The 22158-nt window shown below is 42.3% G+C and overlaps 1 protein-coding gene across 1 annotated transcript in view; it reads right to left on the bottom strand.

Annotated features, from left to right (window-relative positions):
- Positions 1-22158, bottom strand: part of VPS13B (vacuolar protein sorting 13 homolog B) — a 1252356-nt gene that overhangs the window by 126455 nt on the left and 1103743 nt on the right. The window contains 1 exon segment of the mRNA XM_040354774.1: positions 20363-20524. Within this exon segment, the coding sequence (XP_040210708.1) occupies positions 20363-20524 (162 nt within the window).

Genomic DNA, 22158 nt, shown 5'->3' with positions numbered 1-22158 from the left:
TGAAAGCCTCCTAATAGCACTGATATGGGTTCACACAACAAAGCGATTAAGAAACTGGGCTGTTTCATCTGAAGGGAAACAGAAGTCAGTGGAAATATTTTATAGTACGGTGGGCTGCGGTGGCTACAGATAAGGCACAGAAAATAGAAACAAACCTATATTATATTAAATTATATCCACAAGGTCTTTGCTAAATGACCAACGTTACAGACTCTTGGTACAAAAAGAAGTACAGCAAATGCTAAAGTTTTCGAGAGAACCCGTTAGGACAAAAATATGGAGGTGCAGACTTCACTGTTTGCATGCCTGTTCCAGGTCAATGACTCGATTATTAATATTATTATTACTACAATACAGGGTGTGTATTTCGCCAACAGTTTGCACAGCACTTTATAATATAAAGGGAGACAGCACAGTCATATTACAATACGTTTAAGAGGGCCCTGTTTGTGTGAGCTTACAAACTAAGATAGTCAAACTGAGATCAGCCTTAAAAGGAGTTGTAAAGTCTGAAGGTTTTTTTTATCTTAATGCATTCTATGTATTAAGATAAAAAGCCTTCTGTGTGCAGCAGCCCCCCTAATATTTACCTGAGCCCAATCTCTGTCCAGCGATGCCCACAAGTGTCTCTGCCATCTGGGAATCTCCCTCCTAATTGCCTGAGACACAGCAGTGGTGCCATTGGCTCCCCCTGCTGTCAATCAAAGTCAGATGTCTGAATGGACACACAGAGCTGCAGCTCCGCTAGGGTGCCCCTGTAGCAAGCTGCTTGCTGTGAGGGCCCCCAACAGGAAGGAGGGGCCAGGAGCACAGAAGAAAAACCCAAAGAGGAGGATCTGGGCTGCTTTGTGCAAATCCACTGCAACAGAACAGGTAAGTATAACTTGTTTGTTTATTTTATAGAAAACAAACACAAGAATTTACAATCACTTTAAAGTGATTGTAAACCCCATTCATGACATTTGACCTAAGCACATATATCTGTAGTGTTTACTTATCTCCATCTCCAAAGCTCTAAGTGCCGTGTCTTTCTGCTGCTCCGTTTCTCTGTTATCAGCATAATCACTTCTGACAAGTTCTCAGACACACACAAGTTTTGTGTTGGCGAAGGAGCTTAGAGGTAGATTAGTAGAGAGTTAGTCTATTCAGAGCACAGCTCTGTATGTCCCTTTGTTCCTCTGCCTATGGATAAGCGGGGGGGGGGGGGGGGGGCCTTTCCTCCAATCAGCTCTCACAAAGTGTAAGCCCAGACTCCACACCCACTGGTCAAAAAGGAAACAAGAAGATTTCTAACAAGATCTACACTTTCCAAATAATGTAGAAAGGAGAGAGTATACAACCACTCTAACCACTTCAGCCCCAGAAGGTTTTACCCCCTAAATGACCAGGCCATTTTGTGTGATACGGCACTGTGTTACATTAACTGACAATTGTGCTGTTGTGCGGCATTGTACCCAAACAAAATGTATGTCCTTTTTTTCCCCCGCAAATAGAGCTTTCTTTTGGTGGTATTTGATCACCTCTGCAGGTTTTATTTTTTGCGCTATAAACAAAAAAAGAGCGACAATTTAAAAAAATATATATTTTTACCTTTTTTCTAAAATAAAAATATGTAAAAAATCTAATTTCTTCATCAATTTAGGCCAATTTGTATTATGCTATATATTTTTGGTATATATTAATTGGCTTGCACGAAAGTTACTGCGTCTACAAACTATGGGATATTATTATGGCATTTTTTTTTTTTTATTATTAATAGCGATGATCAGCGATTTTTAGCGGGATTGCAACATTGCAGTGGACAAATTGGATGCCAAGTCACATTTTTTGTTTTGGGGACCAGTGACAATAAAGTGATCAATGCTAAAAAAAATGCACTATATAAATGACACTGGCAGGGAAGGGGTTAACATCAGGGGCAATCAAAGGGTTAAGTGTGCTCCTAGGGAATTCGTTCGGTGTGGTGGATGGACTGACTGCAGGAAGAGGGACATTCGTGTTCCTAATTAGCAGGAACACAAAATCTCTCTGTCCCTGTCTGACAGCACAACAATCTACCTTGTTTACATAGGCAGACCGCCGTTCTATCTCTCCTCCAAAGGATCGTGGGTGGCTGGCGGCCAACAGACTTGGAAGTTGCGAACAACGTACAGGTACATTGTTTTGTGCAGCAGGGCCATCCTGCCACAGTATATGTGCGGTGGGCAAGCCGGAAGTAGTTAAAGTTGAATTGCAGCTATGGCTATTTTGACAAAAGTACATTGGAGCAACATATATATATATATATTGTACAATACCTGTGGGATCCCCCTGGAAGCTGGAAATCATTGTAGTATGCACCATAACTACAGTGATTGGCACTAGCTTCCAGATCCTGTGCTTAGCGGCTACCCTGCTGTTATAGGCGATCTGCACTTTTGTTACAAAGTAAAAAAAGTTGTATAGAAGCTGCACAATGATGGACAATTGTTTAAATTGCAGTGAATCTGGAAAAATTCATTTTTACAGCGATGTGGAACGAACATGTGGTCTGAAAATCAGAGCCTGGCAGCATCCATCTGAAACTTCTCACTGGGGTATTGAATTTAATGGAATGACACAAGGGGCTATTTGATCAGTGATAAAACTGATTTGAGCAACTCTAGTATCCAGCATTAGTGTTCCACTTAGCGCGGTAATTTCTTTTCTATATTAGTATCCAGCATTAATGCTATACCGCGTAATTCCAATGCGGAGCCAATCAAAACACTTGATTTGAGTTATCCTTCTACTCTCCGCTTGCTGACTACTACACTGACCCAGGTAAAGGTGCACAATATTTTTATTTTAAGGACAAGCTAATTTCATATGCTATGCCCATGAATATGGTTAGCCTAAACTAATAACTCAATTTGGGTGGATGTTGGTGGTTTCAATGGTTTGTCCACAAAACCCTGGTCTCCCCGTGGAGCTCCATGTGGTAGTACTGCATCACCCTCTCTCTGACTACAGGCTGAAATTCACATTACAGTTTAATATAAAAGCACAGTGCTTTGGATGCACCTGACAGAGTAACAGCCTAAAACATTATGCTTTCTTTATGCAGTACAGTGGAACCTCAGATTATGAGCATAATCCGTTCCAGAAGAATGCTCGTAATCCAAAGTACTCACATATGAAAGTGAGTTTCCCCATTGAAGTCAACAGAAACTAAAATAATTTGTTCCGCATTGACTTCAATACCTGGGAAACAGCTGGAAAGGCACGAGGACAGCTCGGCTGACCTCGGCAAACCTCGGTAACGTAGTATTTGCAAGTTATTCCAAGCATTTCTGAACTGGTGAATCGGTGTACCCCCACCTCAGGCCAAACGTGGTACTGCACACCGCTTTGGCCTGAATCCTGCTCGTGTTGGGAGACAACACTTGCAAACCGAGTTAGGATTTTTCAAAATACAGTGCTCGCATTGTGAAACCCTCGTTAACCGCGTTACTCGCAATCTGATGTTCCACTGTAAATAGAATACTCCCACAGTAACAGTCATTACTGGCTGATGCATTTATCCTACATCAGGGCTGCTGTAAAAAATAAATAAAATACATAGGAAGGCCACAGTGTTTACTCATTTGGAATAGATTCAATCTGTCACTCTGGAATCCACAGGCAATGTGAAATTAATAGTGAAAAGCGATAGGGGTTGATTTACTAAAGTCAAATAAACTGTGCACTTTGCAAAAGCAATTTCTCCAGAGCTTAGTAAATAAGCAGCAGCTTTGCTGACTTTCATCATCCAATCATGTGCAAGCAAAAATTTTTTTTTTTTGTTCTCCTTGCACGGGTATTCTTTGCAAAGTGAAGCTTTACCTCATAGCTCTGGAGCAACTGCCGTTTGCACAGTCTATTTGCCTTTAGTAAATCGACTCCATAAAGACGTCTGTATGGTGACTAGCTATAAGCAGAAAATCTGGAAATTAGGTCTCACCTATGCGAATTGGATGCCGGTTCACATATCTCCGCAGTGGCTCTGGTGCAAATTTGCACAGGAGCCCTGTGCGTCTTTTGGTCCATTTCAGCTCTGAATTAAGGCAAAAATGTGTGCTGAAATCGGACCTGAAACGGTGAACCAGGACACACCGGACCCCTGCTGGGAGCCACATGTGGCGATGGTGTGAACCCAGCCTTAGTTGATGATGCCTGATGACAAATTAAATGTGTTTTTTTGTAGCTTTTCAGTTTATCTAAAGAAAACTTTTTTTTTTTTTGGGAGGGGGTGTTGGGTGGAGAGGGATTAGAACACCTGTCAGGTATTTATTGCTATCTCTGTCCCTGTTGGGTATATTCACTCTCTCTATATGCCCTGCTTACTGTTATCACTGAGCGTGAAAGAAAATCCCAAATTTTGAGCTGCCACCAGAATGTTAACAGAGGGGAAACCTTTAATGTGAACACTAGTTCTGGTGACAACCAGGGATCCTCTCAAATTGGATTGGAGGGATTTTCTTTCATTTCCTGTTGTTACTTTAGGACAGGAAGTGATTAAAAATCTCACCAATGAGACACAGATGGCAAAAAAAACTGACAGGGATTAGAACACTCCCTTACTGTACTACAAAAAAAGAGAGTCAGCGTAGTATAAAGCTAATTAATATACTAAAGAAGTGAAGACTGTTTATTTAGGAAAGTAAATATTCACTTTCTAAAATGACTGCTTATTGAGCTTAGTAAATACAGCGAAGCTGAAACAATGATCAGATCATTAGCAAATACCGTGGCCCGGATTCAGGTAGATTTGCCCCTTATTTACGGAGGCACAGGGCAGCGTTTTGCCCTGCGCCCCCGCAAATTTACTGCGCTACCCGCGATTCATGGAGCAGTAGCACCGTAAATTGCGTGTGCGCTGGGTAAACTCCCGCGCCGAGCGTAGAGCGCATGCTCCGTCGGGAAACTTTCCTGACGTGCATTGCGGCAAATGACGTCGCAAGGACGTCATTTGCTTCAAAGTGAACGTGAATGGCGTCCAGCGCCATTCACGAATCACTTACGCAAATTACGTAAAATTCGAATGTTGCGAAGCGGGAACGACGGGTATACTTTAGCATTGGCTGCCCCTGCTATTAGAAGCCTTACGCTAAACACGCCATATGGAAACGATGTAAATTGCGTATGCAGGGCTCGCGCAACATTGTGAATCGGTGTTAGTATGCAATTTGCATACTAAATGCTGACCACAATGGGAACGCCCCCTAGCGGTCATCGCAAGAATGCAGCCTAGATATGCGTGGCATAAGAGCCTTATGCCACGCAGATTTTAGGCTGCAGTCGGCGTTACGATGTTCCTGAATCAGGAGCATTCGTAACGCCGGGGCAAGTAAACAATTGCGCTGTGTAACCTTATGGTTACACTGGCGCAATTGCTACTTGAATCTGGGCCCTTGTTTTTAAAATTTCTGTCAGACATGATTGGGTATGCAAAGTCAACACAGGTTTACCTTATTTTCTATCATTCAAGCGAACAGCCTCTGCTTCCTTAGTAAACCAACTCCACTGTGTGTATACAGCTAACATAATAGTCAACGGAATGGATATAATGGATTAGTGATGCACACTAAAAGACAGACAAATAGGAGCAGAAAGAATTACAAAGCTTCTGCCTGAAGTCCCAGTGTGAGCGAGAACCAGACCCGTATAAACACAGCACTTGCTGACTCACTGTCACTGAGGAATACACTTGTCTGTTTAAATTTGCTAGACTTTCGACTTGCTGGCACGGTAGCTTTCCCTATACGTTACAAATGTAAAGCTACTGTGGCTCCACGGTTCACTAAAGACAAAGCTGACCGGGCCAAGCGAATAAAACAACAAGCTTGTGAAACAGATTCTGTAAGGTTAACATTTCACTTGTAACTACACTCGAAAGAAAAATACAAACGTTGTATAGTTATTGGCTTCCCTGAAAAAAAATTAAATAAAGCAGCTAAAAATGCCTTTTTGCCCATTACAGCTATTTAATTGTATGCCCTCCGAGCACCATTTCTTACAAGTATGTGGTTCTGTAGTTCCCAATAAATAATCATTTTGATTTTCAGGTGATTTTGACCAAAATCTTTGTTAAACAACTTCTTGGAAGACAACTACTTGCTAGGAAAGCTGCTTAAATAATATACCCAGGAATTCATTAAGACTGAAGCAGACAGATTTTGCAAAAGTCTCACGAGTTCTAAAAGTTGTGCAGTATGCACCAAATTCACATACCTGCCTAGAACTTGTACTTAAAGCAGAGATCCACTCAAAAGTGGAACTTCCGCTTTAAGCACTCCTCACCCCCTTACATGCCACATTTGGCATGTCATTTTTTTGGGGAGGGGGGGGTGTACCCTCTTTTTAGTGGGACTTCCTTCCCACTTCCTGCTTCATTTCTTCGGACGCCTAGACTCCTCCTCTCGCCCTAAGAGCCCCTTCCTACCAGCGAACTTCTGGGACAGAACTCAGGTCCCAGAAAATCGGCTGACCAATAGGAGAGTGCATCGCTATTCACGCATGCGCAGTGCGCACCTGGCCGTGAAGCCATAAGCTGTCATGGCCGGGTGCCCACAGTTACTATGACGGTACCGAGGAGAGGAGGTAGAGAGAAGCGAGCCACCGGGCGGCAGCACGGCTGGACCGTGGGGCATGTAAGAGTCAGTTTATTAAGAGTCAACAGCTAAACATTTTTGGAGCTGCTGGCTTTTAATAAACTAAAAAACTGATAGAACTCCACTTTAAATTTGGCACACGCTACACCACCTTTAGAATGCACGCAAGACACTTTTTCAATATCCGTCTGTGCCAGTCTCTCTCCCTCTCCCTGTATGCCAAAAAAGAGTTGGTCTTAATTAGCTCCACTTGCATAGGTATTTTATCATGAATTTGGCGCATTCATTGCGCCACAATGTAAAAGTGACACATTTTAGAACTACAGTAAAACCTTGGTTTGAGAGTAATTTGGTTTGAGAGCGTTTTACAAGACAAGCAAAATGTTTTAATAAATGTTGATATACAAGCGGTGTCTTGATATAAGAGTAACATCATGTCACAACTGAGTATAAAAAAAGAAGAGAGGAGCCTCCAAGTGTAGCAATATGGTTACATTTAATGAAGGTACAACATTTAGCAACTTATTGTTACACTTAGAGGCGCCTCTCTTCTCTTTTATACCCTGTAAAAAAATGCTTTGATATACAAGTGCTTTGGATTACAAGCATGTTTCTGGAACAAATTATGCTCACAAACCAAGGTTTTACTGTACCAGAATTTGGTGTATGAATTGCTGTCAGAACCAAAAGTGTTGCAAACGCTTCATGAATTTGGCCCAATACATTAACAAGAGGGATCACATCGGGGCATTACCAGAGTTTCTGTTTTTCAGAAAACAATGTACAGCACTCTGTCAGCCCCTCCAACCCACCACGATCTGCCTCCATTGCATATCTAATGAAAACAGATTCATTTGATCATTTCAAATACAGGTACTCCTCACTTAATGACCAGGTTCCGTTCCAACGACCAGGTCGTTAAAAACGAGGAGCCACAAGTAATCAATATTTTAAGCATTTTTAACTACTGTACTGTATTGTGAAAAAAGTTCTAAAACACAAAACTCCAGCTCAATATAGTTGTTTTAATTTGCATAAGTACAGAAGACAAACTAAAATTCTGTACTGTACAATACAATCATGTATAGCGCGTCGTTCCGGTGGGGAGAGCTGGTCGTAAGTCTGAGTGATTGTTAAACAGGTAAGTCGTTAAACGAGAACTATCTGTAATACAGAAGAGATGAAGAGGCTGACCATGTGTATAAAGACACAATGAGGGGTATTTACTAATGCCACGTACACACACGAACGGATTTTCTGTTGGAAAAAAATCGGAATTCCGCTCAAGCTTGCATACACACAGTCACACCAAATTCCGACCGTGAAGAACGCAGTGACATACAATACTACGACAAGCCGAGAAAATCTAAGTTCAATGCTTCCGAGCATGCGTTGAATTGTTTCCGAGCATGTATGTTTTTTTCCCGTCGGAATTCCATACAGACGAACAGATTTTTCGATAGGATTTTTTTCCGTCGGAAAAATTGAGAACCTGCTCTCTATCTAAGTCCATTAGAAATTCCAACGGAAAAAGTCTGATGGGGCATACACACGGTCAGAATATCCGATGTAAAGCTCCCATCTGACTTTTTCCATTGGAAATTCCGACCGTGTGTACGCAGCATAAGACTGGAGCGGACAGAATCTGGTGCAGCTGTGCATTGCAACCACTCAGTTTCTATCCTTCATTTGCAAAGCTTAATTGAACAAGCTGAAGGCAGAAGTGGATTTGTTCCTATGTTGTTACCTGTTTTAGTAAATTCACCCCATTGCGTGAAGAAGCTTGCCTGATTGCATACAAATTGAAAGTTTTGACCTCATATTATATGGTTTCAGTAAACCTGCAGGAAAAAATGTATCCAGCTTAAGCCAGCCTTCATACCTTCATACCTTTTTAAGCACATATTTGCTTAGCCCAGGCATATCCAAAGTCCGGCTCATGGTCCGGATTCACACGGCTCTGCTGGTAATTTGGATATATATATCTTTTGTGGCCCCCAACGAATCCCTCAGCGTCAATTCGTTGGGGGGCTACAAAAGATATATACTGTATTTATCGTTACCCGGAGGGGACAGGGAGGTGGCGGGACAAGTGCCGCCAGATTACATACAGGAGAATCTCCTGTTTACTCTGCGGCCTCTGTAATAGGAAGTCCCGCCTCCTGGGCTGGCATTGGATGACTGTTCTGTCTATCATAGGAGGTGGGACTTTGTATTAATGAAGCTGCCACGTAAACAGGAAATTCCCCTGTATGTAATCTGTTGGGGCTCGTCCCACCCTCTCCCTGTTGCCTCCGAGGCTGCAGATGGGCATGGATCAGGCTGCACTGATGACAATGGTGAGGCTGCATTCAGAGGCTGTATTAATGGCAATGGTGAGGCTGCATTCAAGGCAATGGTAAAGCTGCATTCAGAGGATGCATTCATGGCACTGGTGAGAATGCATTCATGGCAATGGTGAGGCTGCAATCAAAGGCTGCATTAATGGCAAAGGTGAGGCTGCATTCAAGATTCTCCCTGGCAAGCCAGCACTTCTAGCATTTAGAGGTGCCATGTGGTTAGTCTGGGCCCTTGGACAGATATGAGTAGCATCAATTATTATTTCAACCCAATTACCTTCTTCAACCCATCACCTTACATGTTTGCAGGAAGAGGTCTTCTATAGTCTATACGCCCATGATTGTCATGCAGACAGTTATAGTTTTAACTAGTTCAGCACAAATTTAGGATGTAAACCTGTGCCTTTTACCTTCAAGCTTCATCTTCCTTGACTACAGTAAATGCAATATTTTTCTTCCTGTGGAATTCTGATAGTATCCCACATATGGAAAAGCTTCACAGAGCAGCTGTTTAATATATTAAGTAAGTAATTGGATAAATGTGTCCATTGAAGGAATGACAAAGATTGATGGATAGACAAAAAAAAAAAGAATAGTTCTAATAGCGCTAAGGTCTTGGATATCAAATTAAATCATAGAACATTCCCCAAATATTATTAGCTGACATGAGAAAAGATATGTTCTGTGACACTATGTATTAATCAGTTGCCGATCTAACAGAATATTTAGTTAAAAGTTACAGCATTACCTGCATTGTATGCATTATGAACTTGCAAACGTGAGCCGTCCTTTGAACAGTGACATTAAGAACTGGGAGCCAAGAAAACCCTGAGACATGAATTCAGGCATACTGCTGTGGAACTCAAAAGAGGTTATGAAGCTGGAACATCGCTGTTATTGTTTCTAGAGATATTTCACAGCGTAAACAAGCCTTTGGTTATTGTTTAGCGGTTTTCCGAGGTCCGCTCACAGTCCCTTATTGTCTGAACATGTGCAGCAGCAGCTCAGAGTACCACAAAGGCTATGGAACCCCGTGAAGTGGGTTAGCTTGATCTTGAGGGCGCATAAAACTGTGCAAGATATCTCTGAAAAAATAAAGTTCAATGTGTGTTGCTATGCAGTAGTGTAAAATTCTTATCCCTTACAAAAGCTGAACACAGGTCAGTCATGCCACCCTGTCATTAGCATCCAGCCACGGAATACATTTTTTTATGTTTTATTAAACAAGCCTTTAATTATTTGTACCAATATATTAGACACTGGTTCACAGTGAGTATAGATTTATTCACATCAAACACTGCCCTGGGAAAAGCTCAACATCTATTGTCCCTATCACATTTATACACACCATAGGGCCAATCCGGGTGGAGACAAATTAACCTACCTGGATATTTTTGGGGGGTTTACGTTGCGACGAAACAAGAGCAACTGAAAGGAACCCATGCGATTTTGGAAAATGTTCCTGTACTACTTTGGTGTGATTCCAGCATGATTCTGGCCACATTGAATTTCCAGTCCACTTCAAAATAGTCAGTGCTGGGACAAAGTCATCTAGAGCCCAGGCCAACATGCCCCCCCCCTAGCCTCAGTGCTGGTTGTCACTGTAATAGTCTGGTTATGCAGATTTCTAATAATTCACAACTTGTGTTCCAGAAAGTGGTGGGAATCAAACAAACAGCAAATGCTGGTCTTTAGATTTGGTCTGTAAAATTTCCTATACATTTCTAGGTTTCCACCCTCATTTATGTATACTACAGTCAAAAAAATTATCAATTTGTTGTCTTGTACCCATCGGATACAAACAAAACTACTGGGCTACAGGAGTGTTTCTATATGGGAAAAAGACCAGGGGCTTCAGCCCAAAGGTAAATATGATAACCCCTCCCACATTTTAAATTACGTCCAGCCCAAGCCTGGCATCATGTGGGGGTTGGGGGGGGGGGGTTTAGGCTCACTTTCTGGTTGCTGCCTGGCTGGGCTGAGGCCTGGTCCAGTTCTATCCGGTGGGCCTCAGTGGCAGCACACCAAGTCTGGGCTGAGGGCTCACTTCAGCTGGCTGTGGAGTGTGTGCTGCTGCGGCCTGTTGCTGTGCTGTCCCATGGACTGCAGCACAGCAGAGGAGAGGGGAGGGCTTTAAAACAGACCCGGCACTGGATGGAGGCCACACTAAAACCAGTGTAACCACCCCCCCCCAAATAAATTATTCATTTAGTTTCTGCCATTCTCGTTCTGGGAACTACAAACAAAAAAAAATAACTTAGTGCTGCTTCTATATAATTAATCACATTTGTAACCCCCCTCCCCCCCATCTCCCCCAATAAATGATTCATTTGGTTTCTGCCATTATCGTTCTGGGAACTACCTGGTGAGTAAGTGGTGATGTGTTAAAACTGCATACTATAGCCCTAGGGCCAGACTGGGAAAAAAAACAGCCCTGGAAATAATTTCATACCAGCCCCATAGCATTATTATACCAGCCCAACAGCATAGTCATTATTTTCTTGTTTATAAAAGGGGAAAATCATGCATTGTAAAGCACATTTGAAGAGTGTATTATACTCACCAGTGGCCATCAGCACAGCCTCATCAATGCTCATCAGCACAGCCTCACCAGTGCCCATCAATGCAGCCTCACCAGTGCCCAACAATGCAGGCTCATCAGTGCCCATCAATGCAGGCTCATCAGTGCCCATCAATGCAGGCTCATCAGTGCCCATCAATGCAGCCTGATCAGTGCCCATCAATGCAGCCTGATCAGTGCCCATCAATGCAACCTGAGAAGTGCCCATCAATGCAACCTGAGAAGTGCCCTACAGCCAGCCTCACTAATGCCCATCAATGCAGCCTTACCAGTGTCCATCAATGCAACCTCACCAGTGCCCATCAATGCAACCTCACCAATGCCCATCAATGCAACCTCACAGCGTAGCGTAAATAGGCCGGCGTAAGCCCTACCTAATTCAAATTGTGAAGAGGTGGGCGTGTTGTAAATTAACCCTGACCCGACGTGATTGACGCCGTCCGTGGAATTTCCCAGTGTGCATTCCTCCAAAGTACGCCGCAAGGACGTCATTAATTTCGACGTGAACGTAAATGACGTCCAGCCCCATTCACGGACGAATTACGCAAACGACGTAAAAAAATCAAAATTAGACGCGGGAACGACGGCCATACTTAACATTTGGTACATCGCACTTACGCCACCATATAGCAGGGGTAACTTTACGCCGGGAAAAGCCTAACGTAAACGGCGTATCTGTACTACGTCGGCAGGGCGTACATTCGTGAATTCGCGTATCCAGCTGATTTACATATTTCTAAGCGTAAATCAGCGTACGCGCCCCTAGCGGCCAGCGTAAATATGCAGTTACGATCCGACGGCGTAAGAGACTTACGCCAGTCGGATCGAAGGGAAATCTATGTGTAACTGATTCTAAGAATCAGGCGCATAGATACGACCGCTCAGACTCAGAGATATGACGGCGTATCTGGAGATACGCCGTCGTATCTCTTTTGAGAATCTGGCCCTTAAACTGGGAGAGGGTGGGCCAGCAATAGGAGGCAGTGAGGGCTCAGCTGCACCCACATATGTTGAGAGGGAACATGCTTATAGCAGGTGAAAGCTGAGTAAGCAGAAGGGTGACTTATCACAGTTCTATAAGCGCTTTCATTGACCAATCAGTAGGTGCTTGATCAATGCCTTCAGTTGAGGTATGCTTCTGCTGCAGTGGAGGTTAAAGATCTGGCTGTGCTATCTGATCCCACAGTTGGCAGCACAGAAATACAAATGATATGACTAGTAAAACAGTTGCCACATACGTATTTCGACTGTGTATTTAACTGCTTGCCCGGAGTTCAACTTTAAGTTTACTTGTGATTTTAGCCCTGCCTGCAGCTTTTCTTTAAGCACGTGCCACAGAAAGACGTACAGTCCTAAAAAGTTTAGTGTCAATGGTAATTCAGTAACCGGCAAACTTGCACTAAATATACTTATTTCTCCTTTGCTGTGTTAAATAAACAGAATAAACCATTTACTGTATAGTTCCTCTACATTTCAGCCCTTGAAATTCCATACACTCATTTTAATCATGGCAAAGTAAACAAGGGAGTTAATTGATCTGAATGTACAAGAAATGCAATCGCCTTCAAACTATTTTCATTGACTTGAACTGTGTTACCGTACTAAGAAAACATTTTGTCAAGGTTAAACAAAGTATTCGGTGGCAGCCACTGCCTCTCGCTGAAGAATTGAAGGGAAATGTGAACCTAGCAGAGAGAAGGGAGATGGTTTGGTTTCCCAGTAACAAAATGGTATTATAAGAACTTGTCCTGTCTTACTTTATCCCCAAGTGTGAGTCAAATATGAAGCAATGCCTGGGGGAAGTCCCGTTCTCCAGCAGAATGGATTATTCCCATTTATCTTGCAATCTGCTAAGAGATCTTAAAATTCACTCACTTGGCAAGTGTGGAATTATCAGGAGGAATGAAACCATTTCAGAACTATGAGATCATGCCACATTCCATGAACCTGACACTTGCAGGGATTGTCCAAGCTCGGGCACTGTTTTGACTTACAGGTAATCCCACTTCATTAATTCATTTAACATGGAAATTATTTGGAGAAAAAGAAAACGGCATGTCAGGAAAACCACAAGTGCTTTCTATGTAGAGTGGAATTCATAATATACACCGGATAGGCGATAATCTGCATTTCCTTTCAGAGACTCAGCACCATGGCAATATTACTCAATATTGTAATTTCCTCCAAATATTAAATGTCAAAGTTATCCAAAAAGAATCTTAGATGAAAATGGAAAATAAAATATGGATTGACAATATGAGTTTGTGCAGAGTTAGCCTTTGGGTGTTTGCCAGAAGCATATTGACGTGTTTGCGGTTGGGTAAATTCATAACAGCACAAAGTCCCAGATGGAATAAAGCTGGCCCTAAATTACCTAAATTAAAGGGTACCCTTTCTTAAAAAACGAAAGTCTTGTCAGATTCAAGAAAAATACTTATCTACCACAGCTGTAATGTAATCTTTGCTTTTTTTCAAGCAAAATTACATTTATTTCAATATCCTACACCCAAGCTTGCCCATGTCTTTTTTGTTGACATGGATTCAGATTCTCCAGGGAGGGTTAAAGAGCACCTCCAGAGTGGTCGATCTCCCATAGGTGTGGTGATTGGTGAGTAATGAATCAAAATGTGCAAACTTTCAGTTATGTTACCATCATGATTTTATTGGTAAAAATTTAAGTGAATACACAGCTATTGCACTTCAGGGCTTTGGTGCTTTACCTAGCTTAAGATTTAAAGTGGTTCTAAACACTAAGGCCCGGATTCACAAAGCACTTACGCCGACGTATCTCAAGATACGCCGTGTAAGTGCAAATATGCGCCGTCGTATCTGTGCGCCGTGCCCACAAACTAAGATACGCCAGAAAATAGGCTTCATCCGACCGGCGTAACTTGCCTACACCAGCGGAGAGTGGTCGTATATTTACGCTGGACGTAGTTGGCGCTCCCATTCATTTTCTATTCGTATATGCAAATGAGGGAGATACAACGATTCACGAACGAACTTGCGACCGGCGCATAATATACGCAGTTTGCGTAAGTCGTACGTCCGGCGTAAAGTTATTCCCCATATATGAGGCGCAACCCATGCAAAGGTATGGGCCAGGGAACTCAAGCCGTCGTATTTTACGTTGTACGTGGATATGGCTGGGCGTAGGTTACGTTCACGCCGTAGGCAGTGATCCGTCGTATCTTAGGCATTCGTTCCGACGTGATTGTGAGCATGCGCACTGGGATGCGTCCACGGGACGGCGCATGCACCGTTCGTTATTCATATCTATCTGGCGCTCGGCCCATCATTTGCATGGGGTCACGCCTCAATAGCATGGCTCACGCCCACTTCCGACGACTTACGTCTAAGAAACCCAGCGCAGATTTGGCAGCACTGCCTTTGTGAATCCAGTGCTTGCCTCTCTGCGCTGCGCCAGCGTAGCGTAAAATAGATACGCTACGGCGGCATAAATATGCGCTGATGTATGTGAATGAATGAATGAAAAACTTATATAGCGCGGCACATGCGAACTGAATCGCCTCTGGGCGCTTGAATCCGGGCCTAAAGGTTTTTCCCCTTAATGTATTCTCTGCATTAAGGTAAATAACCTTGAACTGCATGCTATCCCCCTCCTTAACACTTACCTGATACAGCACTGTGCCTGGCTGCAAATCTTATCACCCCTCTTCCTGGTCTCATAAGCTGTGCTGACAGCAGCCGTAGCCATTGGCTCCTGCTGTTGCCAATCAAATCCTGTGAAGATAGAGCAGGGGGTGGGGCCAACCTGCACCATGTGTATCTGTGGATGCACACAGTCCAGCTCTTGCTATGGGGGCACACACAGAAGAACAAGAGCGGTGAGCACTAGTAGGGGACCTCAGAAGAGGAGGTAAGCAGCCACTACACAGAGCAGGTAAATATAAACCTCTTTATTATTTTAATTAAAAGAATGTGACTTTACAATCACTTTAAGTGTCTGCTAGGAGTTGGAAGTAGTGGGAGGTGTGTGCTAAATGTGGCAGTGGTACTCTGTTCCTACGACTGTATGCCAAATCTTTGAAAAGTTTGATGATGCTCCTCACTAATCACTAAAGTTTTATTTTTTATCTGGCTGATTTGATTTGGCACCAGAATATTTTGTCCCTAAATAAGGGGATTAACGTCCAATTCAACACTCAAAACAAGATGCAGACTAGGAGAGAGAAGGGCACATGTGTGTCAATCAGGCTCCACTGAATAGGCTACCAATCTAATATTGGGATTAGATTTCAACTGTTATTTTTTATTTTTTGCCTGGAGCCCTGTTTTATTTTGTACTTCTACCAATAATTGCAGCAAACCATTGTATCAGTTACCCTTTTTTTTAAATAACAAACATGTTATACTTGCCTGCTTTGTGCAGTGGTTTTGCACAGAACAGCCCTGATCCTCTTTTTCTTGGGTCCCCAACCACCTGCCAAATGCCCCCATAGAAAGCCACTTGCTATGGGGGCACTCATACATGCTCGCTCCCAAGTGGCATCATGTGTGTCCATAAGGTCCCTTACACACGGAGTGGATCCGGGGTGGAACATATCACCATCCGTATATTTTGAGCGGATCTCCTCGGATTGGATGGCAGGCGGGTGTCAGTGGACACATCTCTGCGGATATCCGCCTGCCCATAGAAGTCAATGGGTGGCCCCGCTGGCCCGCTTGGAACAGCCGGAAAAACAGACAGGCGGATCCGAGCAGGTTTATCAAGTGAAAGGGGCCTATGACACACAGAGTGTGGCTCGGCCTTGCTCCCTCTCCCTCATCATTGCCTGTGATTAACAGCAGTGGCAGCCAATGGCTCATACTGCTGTGGCTCAGCCAATGAGGATGGCGAGACCCAGGAAAGATGCTGCATATTGTTGGATTAAAATGGGGTTCGGGCAAGTATTGGGGGGGGGGAGGGGGGCTGCACACATAAGTTTTCTACCTTCACACAGAGAATGCATGAAGTTAAAAACCTTCAACATTGACAACCACTATAAAGGACATGGTTGAGAGTCACTGTTCTAAGTGCGTAGTACTTCATATATGTTATACTGATTTAACCACTTATGACACTTCTCTCCTACATGTAGAAATTATAATTTTTTTGCTAGAAAATTACACCAGGACCCCCAAACATTATAAATATTTTTTTAGCAAAGACCCTAGGGAATAAAATGGCGGTTGTTGCAACGTTTTATGTCACACAGCAATTTTTTAAATGCAATTTTTTTGACAAATATAAACTTTTTTTAGGGGTTTTTAGGGGTTAGGGTTTCCCATTGAAGAATAAGGCTAGGACTCAGGAATTGAAACAGGGACCTCCCCAGAGGTCAAAGGTCAGAAGGCGGGTTCCCAGAGGTCAAAGGTCACAGGGCGTGGCTGACCCACCCATCGATCTCAGTCTTTCTAACAAAAAACATGGCAGTGTTTACATCGGCCGGCGCTGGAAGTAATGCATGATGTCGCTTCTGGCCTCTAAGATTCATAGAGATGACCAGGGATCATCTGGTCCATGGTTAGCTCTATGGTAAACCAGCGGGTTCATTCTCCAGTGTTCTATCAGAATAGCGAACCCATGAGATTAGGTAACGGAAGTGATGTTCCGTCAGCTGCGCATGCGTTCCACCACTACCAGTGTTGCTTATCTGACAGAACACCTGCAGTCAGAAGATGGCAGCAGAAATCCTGCTGCACCCAGCTAAGTCTTGAATTACAGAGTAATTTTAGCAATAAAGTGAACATATATAAATAAATATAGTATGTTGACATCTGTGTAGGTGTTTTGATGTTACATTTTGAAAGAAGCTGGACGCCAGCAGTAAGAAGGTGGTAGAGGCCATGTTGGTACACCCTGCACTGCACAGCACTAAACCTTTAGGCTTTCAAAATAAAAAATACAAACAGCATCACAGATGTCACAATACTATATTTATTTATATACGCTCACTTTATTGCTAAAATTACTCTGAAATTCAAGACGTAGCTGTATATAGTAAGATGTCCGCTGCCGCCTTCTGACTGCAGATGTTCTGTCAGATTAGTGAAACCTGGTAGTGGTGAAATGCATGCGCAGCTGACGGAACATCACTTGCGTTACATTATCGGATGGGTTCGCTAACCTGACAGAACACCAGCTCGCCGATCGCACAGGAGAGACCAGAGAAGCACTGGAGGGCGGTGGGAGGGGGGACATCCCCTCCTTTCACCTATAAAAACAATCAAGCTGCAAAAAAATTGCTATGATTGTTTTTACTGTAAAGGGAATTGCTGCAGGCATCATTCAGATATCGCAACTTTAAGTCCCTGACGTCATATGGCGTGAACCCGGGTGAAATGGTCAAAGTAGAATAATTTTTTTTATACTGAAATAAGCACATAAACTCATCATGCTTTCATGTGTTTAGGTGACAGATTCACTTTAATCCAATGGTTGTTATACTTTTCTACTTCAAAAACACAAAATCAGAAACCTGCCAGAAGCGATCACATGAACACTGAAATACACAGAAATAAAAGCTACAAAAAGCTTATCGTTACATCTTGAAAACAAGCCTTGTGTAAGATGTAAGCAGAGCGTTATGAGGTGTTTATGAAACTAAGAGTAGCCGCAGAATTTTTAGAAGATGATTTTAAAGCATTCTACTCTGCAATTTGATATAACACCTATTTCTTTTGTTTCTATGTCTTTGGATAATTTGGACTAGCTCTCATTTACATCATGCTGAAAACCTTCTAAAAACATATAATCACCATGTTTGATTAGAATGCTTTAAAAAAAAAAAAAAAAGAACAGGTCTTTACATTCTGCCATGACAAGAAATGCAATACAAAAAAGCTGGCAATACATTGTAAAATTTTCTTGTACAATTTCCTTTAGGCCCCTTTCACACGGGGCGGATCAGTAATGATCCGCCTCCGTATGTTCCGTATGCTCAGCGTAGATCGCTCCGTTGATCCCAGCTGAGCTGGCGGATGACAGGGCGGTCCCCGAACACTGTGCAGGGACCGCCCTGTCCTTTCTCCGCTCTCCCCTATGGGGGATCAGATGAACACGGACCGTATGTCCGTGTTCATCCGATCCGCAGATGGAAGGAAAAACATGGTTTTCTTCCGTCTGCAAAATCGGATCTTTGCGGAGGCGGACGAGATTAAGTGTCAGCGGATGTTCATCGGCTGACACCCGCAATCTCATAGGGACCAATGTATGTCCCTTTTTCATCCGCAAACGGATGGATGAAAAAGCGGACATACGGTCCACACGTGTGAAAGGGGCCTAAGATTTGCCAAAACCATATAATATGAGGTCATACCTAAACACTTTCAAATTTGTATGCATTCAGGTAGGCCCTTGAATAAGAAAATTGTGTAATGTATGGCCAGCCTAAGTTTTTTAGATTTGCAATATCAGTTCTCTGTGCGGTTATTCCAGTGGATATAGCGTAACATGATGCATTGCTTCTTTTTACCATTGCAGCAGTGATGGTTTTCAAATTAAAAGTGATTTATGCCTTTGTATATTAGAGACTATTGCATCTACAGAATAAAATAAGCAATGGCACTAGGATGCCAAGGAGACCCAGAGCTTGATTAGTTAGTGTACAAGAACAGATAGTTACAGTTACATTTGCCAGTTCTAGTTCCTATGCAACTAAATAGTTCAGTTCACACTTTACTGCTGAGAGACAAGCAGTTGCAAAGTTCACACCTTGGTGTGTGTGTATTGGTGTCCCCCTCCGCTTCCAAGCCATATCCTCCCACTCTGCCTCAAGCAATGGGTACACATGACATATGGAGCTGCCTGCACTCCAGATATATATAATATAAATAAGAAATTAGCTGGCACACAATAATGACATCACATACAGTATATACCGGTTTACTAGAGCTGGTGACAACCACAGCAACAGTCTCTGCCCATGGGACCTCCCTGATAATAGGCATTTTACCCAACAGAGATAAGGCCGCATTTACACCTGAGCGTATCATTTTTCGGTGTTTTTAGGGCGTTTTTCTGGCTTTTTTGGGGCGTTTTTGCAGCATTTTTAGGTCCATATTTTACCAATGTAAAAAGCAGTAAAATGCCTGTAATCTGCCTAAAAAGAAGCTTGTGTATCTTTTTAAACTTCAGGCATTTTGCTTCAGGTGACAGAATGCTCAGATGTGAACAGGGGCCATTTAAATGAATGGGATTTTGCTTGTTGGGCATTCTGGAACTTTTGAGATTAGCATTTACGAACTGAAAATGCTCATGTGTGAATGCAGCCTTACTCGTAGAGAAAGCCCTGATGGTTAAACATGTTAAAGGGGAAGTCATCCGTGTGTCTTGTTTCTTTCTTGCTATTCACACCTTGGTGGCCTATTGTCTTCCATGGTTCCCCCTGGTAGGTTTAGGAGAGAGATGGCTGAACGCACGCTACATTGGATGCTCTTTTGAAATGCATGAAAACAAGGCTACAGTTACACCATTTGATAAAGATTTCCAATTGGTTGCTTGTGTTAACTGAACTTCATTATTCAACTAACAACAAAGACCTATAAAGATTTATCTCCAAAGTTTCAATGACAAGCGCATAAATGCTGAAAAATCAAATATGAACATGCTAGTTAAGATAATAATGGACCAATAATGATTTAACAATATTTGGCAAGTATGACTGTTAGCAAGCAGCTCGGTATAGTTCTTAGATCAGCAAAATCGTTTGGGGGAAACCGCTCACTGTTTTCATTTTGCTATGGTATTTCTAAAAATGAAACCATGAGAAAATGTATAAAAGGCTTAATCGAATGTATTGGCGGCTTGGAAACCACTCTGGTTGTACCTGTGGGGACTTGTGAGAGCGCCAGCAGTACTGGTGGCTATGGAGACTGGCCAGCACTATGTTCTCATCGGTATCCACTTGGCCAAACCGCAGTGTCTCCTGTGTGTCATTACAGACGACGAAATGGCTAAAGATCAACTCCTCTGCCTCAGGGCACTGGTTCTGGAAGACAAAAGAAAATACTTTTATAATACATCAAAATGTGTTTTCCACATTAATTTCTCTTGAGATGCCTGACAAACTGTATATGAAAATATACTTAAACACACCTGCTTCCCCCAAAACAATAGTGGAGCCATTTTTTCATGTAAAAACAGTCAGTTTAGAGAATGTATACAGTACTTGCCTTAACTAGGAATCTAGCAATGGTTAAATTATATCTAAAGCCCACATTTTCCCCCCATTTTAACTGGAGTAGGGAAATGTTATAACCCCTTTTCAGCATTTTTTTTCTTCTTGCCATATGTCACACTTCACTTACTCTCCTGTACGCACCAAAGAAATGATAGGACCTTTCTCCAAAACAAGGGAACTTTCCTCACAGACAGTTAACACTCGAACAAGTGTCTCTGCTGGAAGACTTCCTCTCTATTTGATTTCCGTTGACAACTCTTAAGTTTTGTATTTTCCCTCTCGTTCAGTCTACGAGATAGTTATCCCAGAAAAAAAATACAAAGAGTGATTCTTTCTAACAGGGACACAGACAGCAATAAAAAATAGCAAAATGGAAGGTAAGAATTGTTGACCACAATGGGCTCTCTTTAACAAAATCAAAGAAAATATATCAAAAGTTTGGAGAACCCCTACTATACAATTTACATTTACAGTTTAAAAGAGATATCTGAACAAAAGTTTAGGATGTCTTTAAAAAGTCAAAACCAAAACTAGGAGTACATAAAAAAACAAAAACAAAAAAAAACCTTTAGAAACATCTTACTTTAGCCATAGGATGACCCTAAAAAAGTGTCTGGACAGTGGATAGCAGCAGTCATTCCTTGAAGTTTTAGCATCAGGGTTAGATTTCAATGCTTTCTTTCGTTATGAAGGAAATGAAATTTGTGTACAGGTTCAGGCAGTTAGAGACACAGACATATCTTATTTCACAGAAATGTTTGTACCTTTCTAAAAAAATTATCGACTACAGTAATTTTTTTTATTAAAAACAGTAGGTTTCTTAGTAAACTGACAGGTAGACTAGAAAAGTGTTGGTGTGAACCCTTTATGAAGCATCTATACATCTTCAAATCAGAAGCTATACATTTACCCCATCGTCATGTGGTGGAAAGTACCCCTGACATGAGAGGAAACAAGAAAATTAGTAAAACAATTACAGAAATATGCCCTCCTGAAGCTCATGTTAACATTGCCAAATCCCTTTATAAATCAGGAGGACCAGCCTTAGTATGTACCTGTCAGGAATATACAGTGCAACATATGGATACACTTAATGAAATACACAACACTCTATCACATTTACTTTCCAATCGGTGATATTCCATCTAGGAACAGTTAGCAAGTCACTCAGTCACATTCCGTTATGGATAAAACCATTCACGTGTTTATGTGACCTGTTATATTTATGTGTGTAACTCAGACCTGCTTGTGTTTTTTTAACCAGAGCAGGAAAGTCCCTATGAGTGGAGACCATTTTCAGGTAATTTCTGAACATCTGATATGTCTAATTTACTAGGTTCCAGCAAACATAGCCAAATACCCCTACACAGGCTGACATCAATGACTGAACATGGCTAATAATGTCAAAGAGGTGAAAAAATGTACGCTCAGCATCAACATGG

This window comes from Rana temporaria, chromosome 5 (assembly GCF_905171775.1).
Source record: "Rana temporaria chromosome 5, aRanTem1.1, whole genome shotgun sequence".
Classification (NCBI taxonomy): domain Eukaryota; kingdom Metazoa; phylum Chordata; class Amphibia; order Anura; family Ranidae; genus Rana; species Rana temporaria.
The sequence above is the reverse complement of the archived record's forward strand: the minus strand, read 5'-3'. Positions and strand labels throughout refer to the sequence as shown.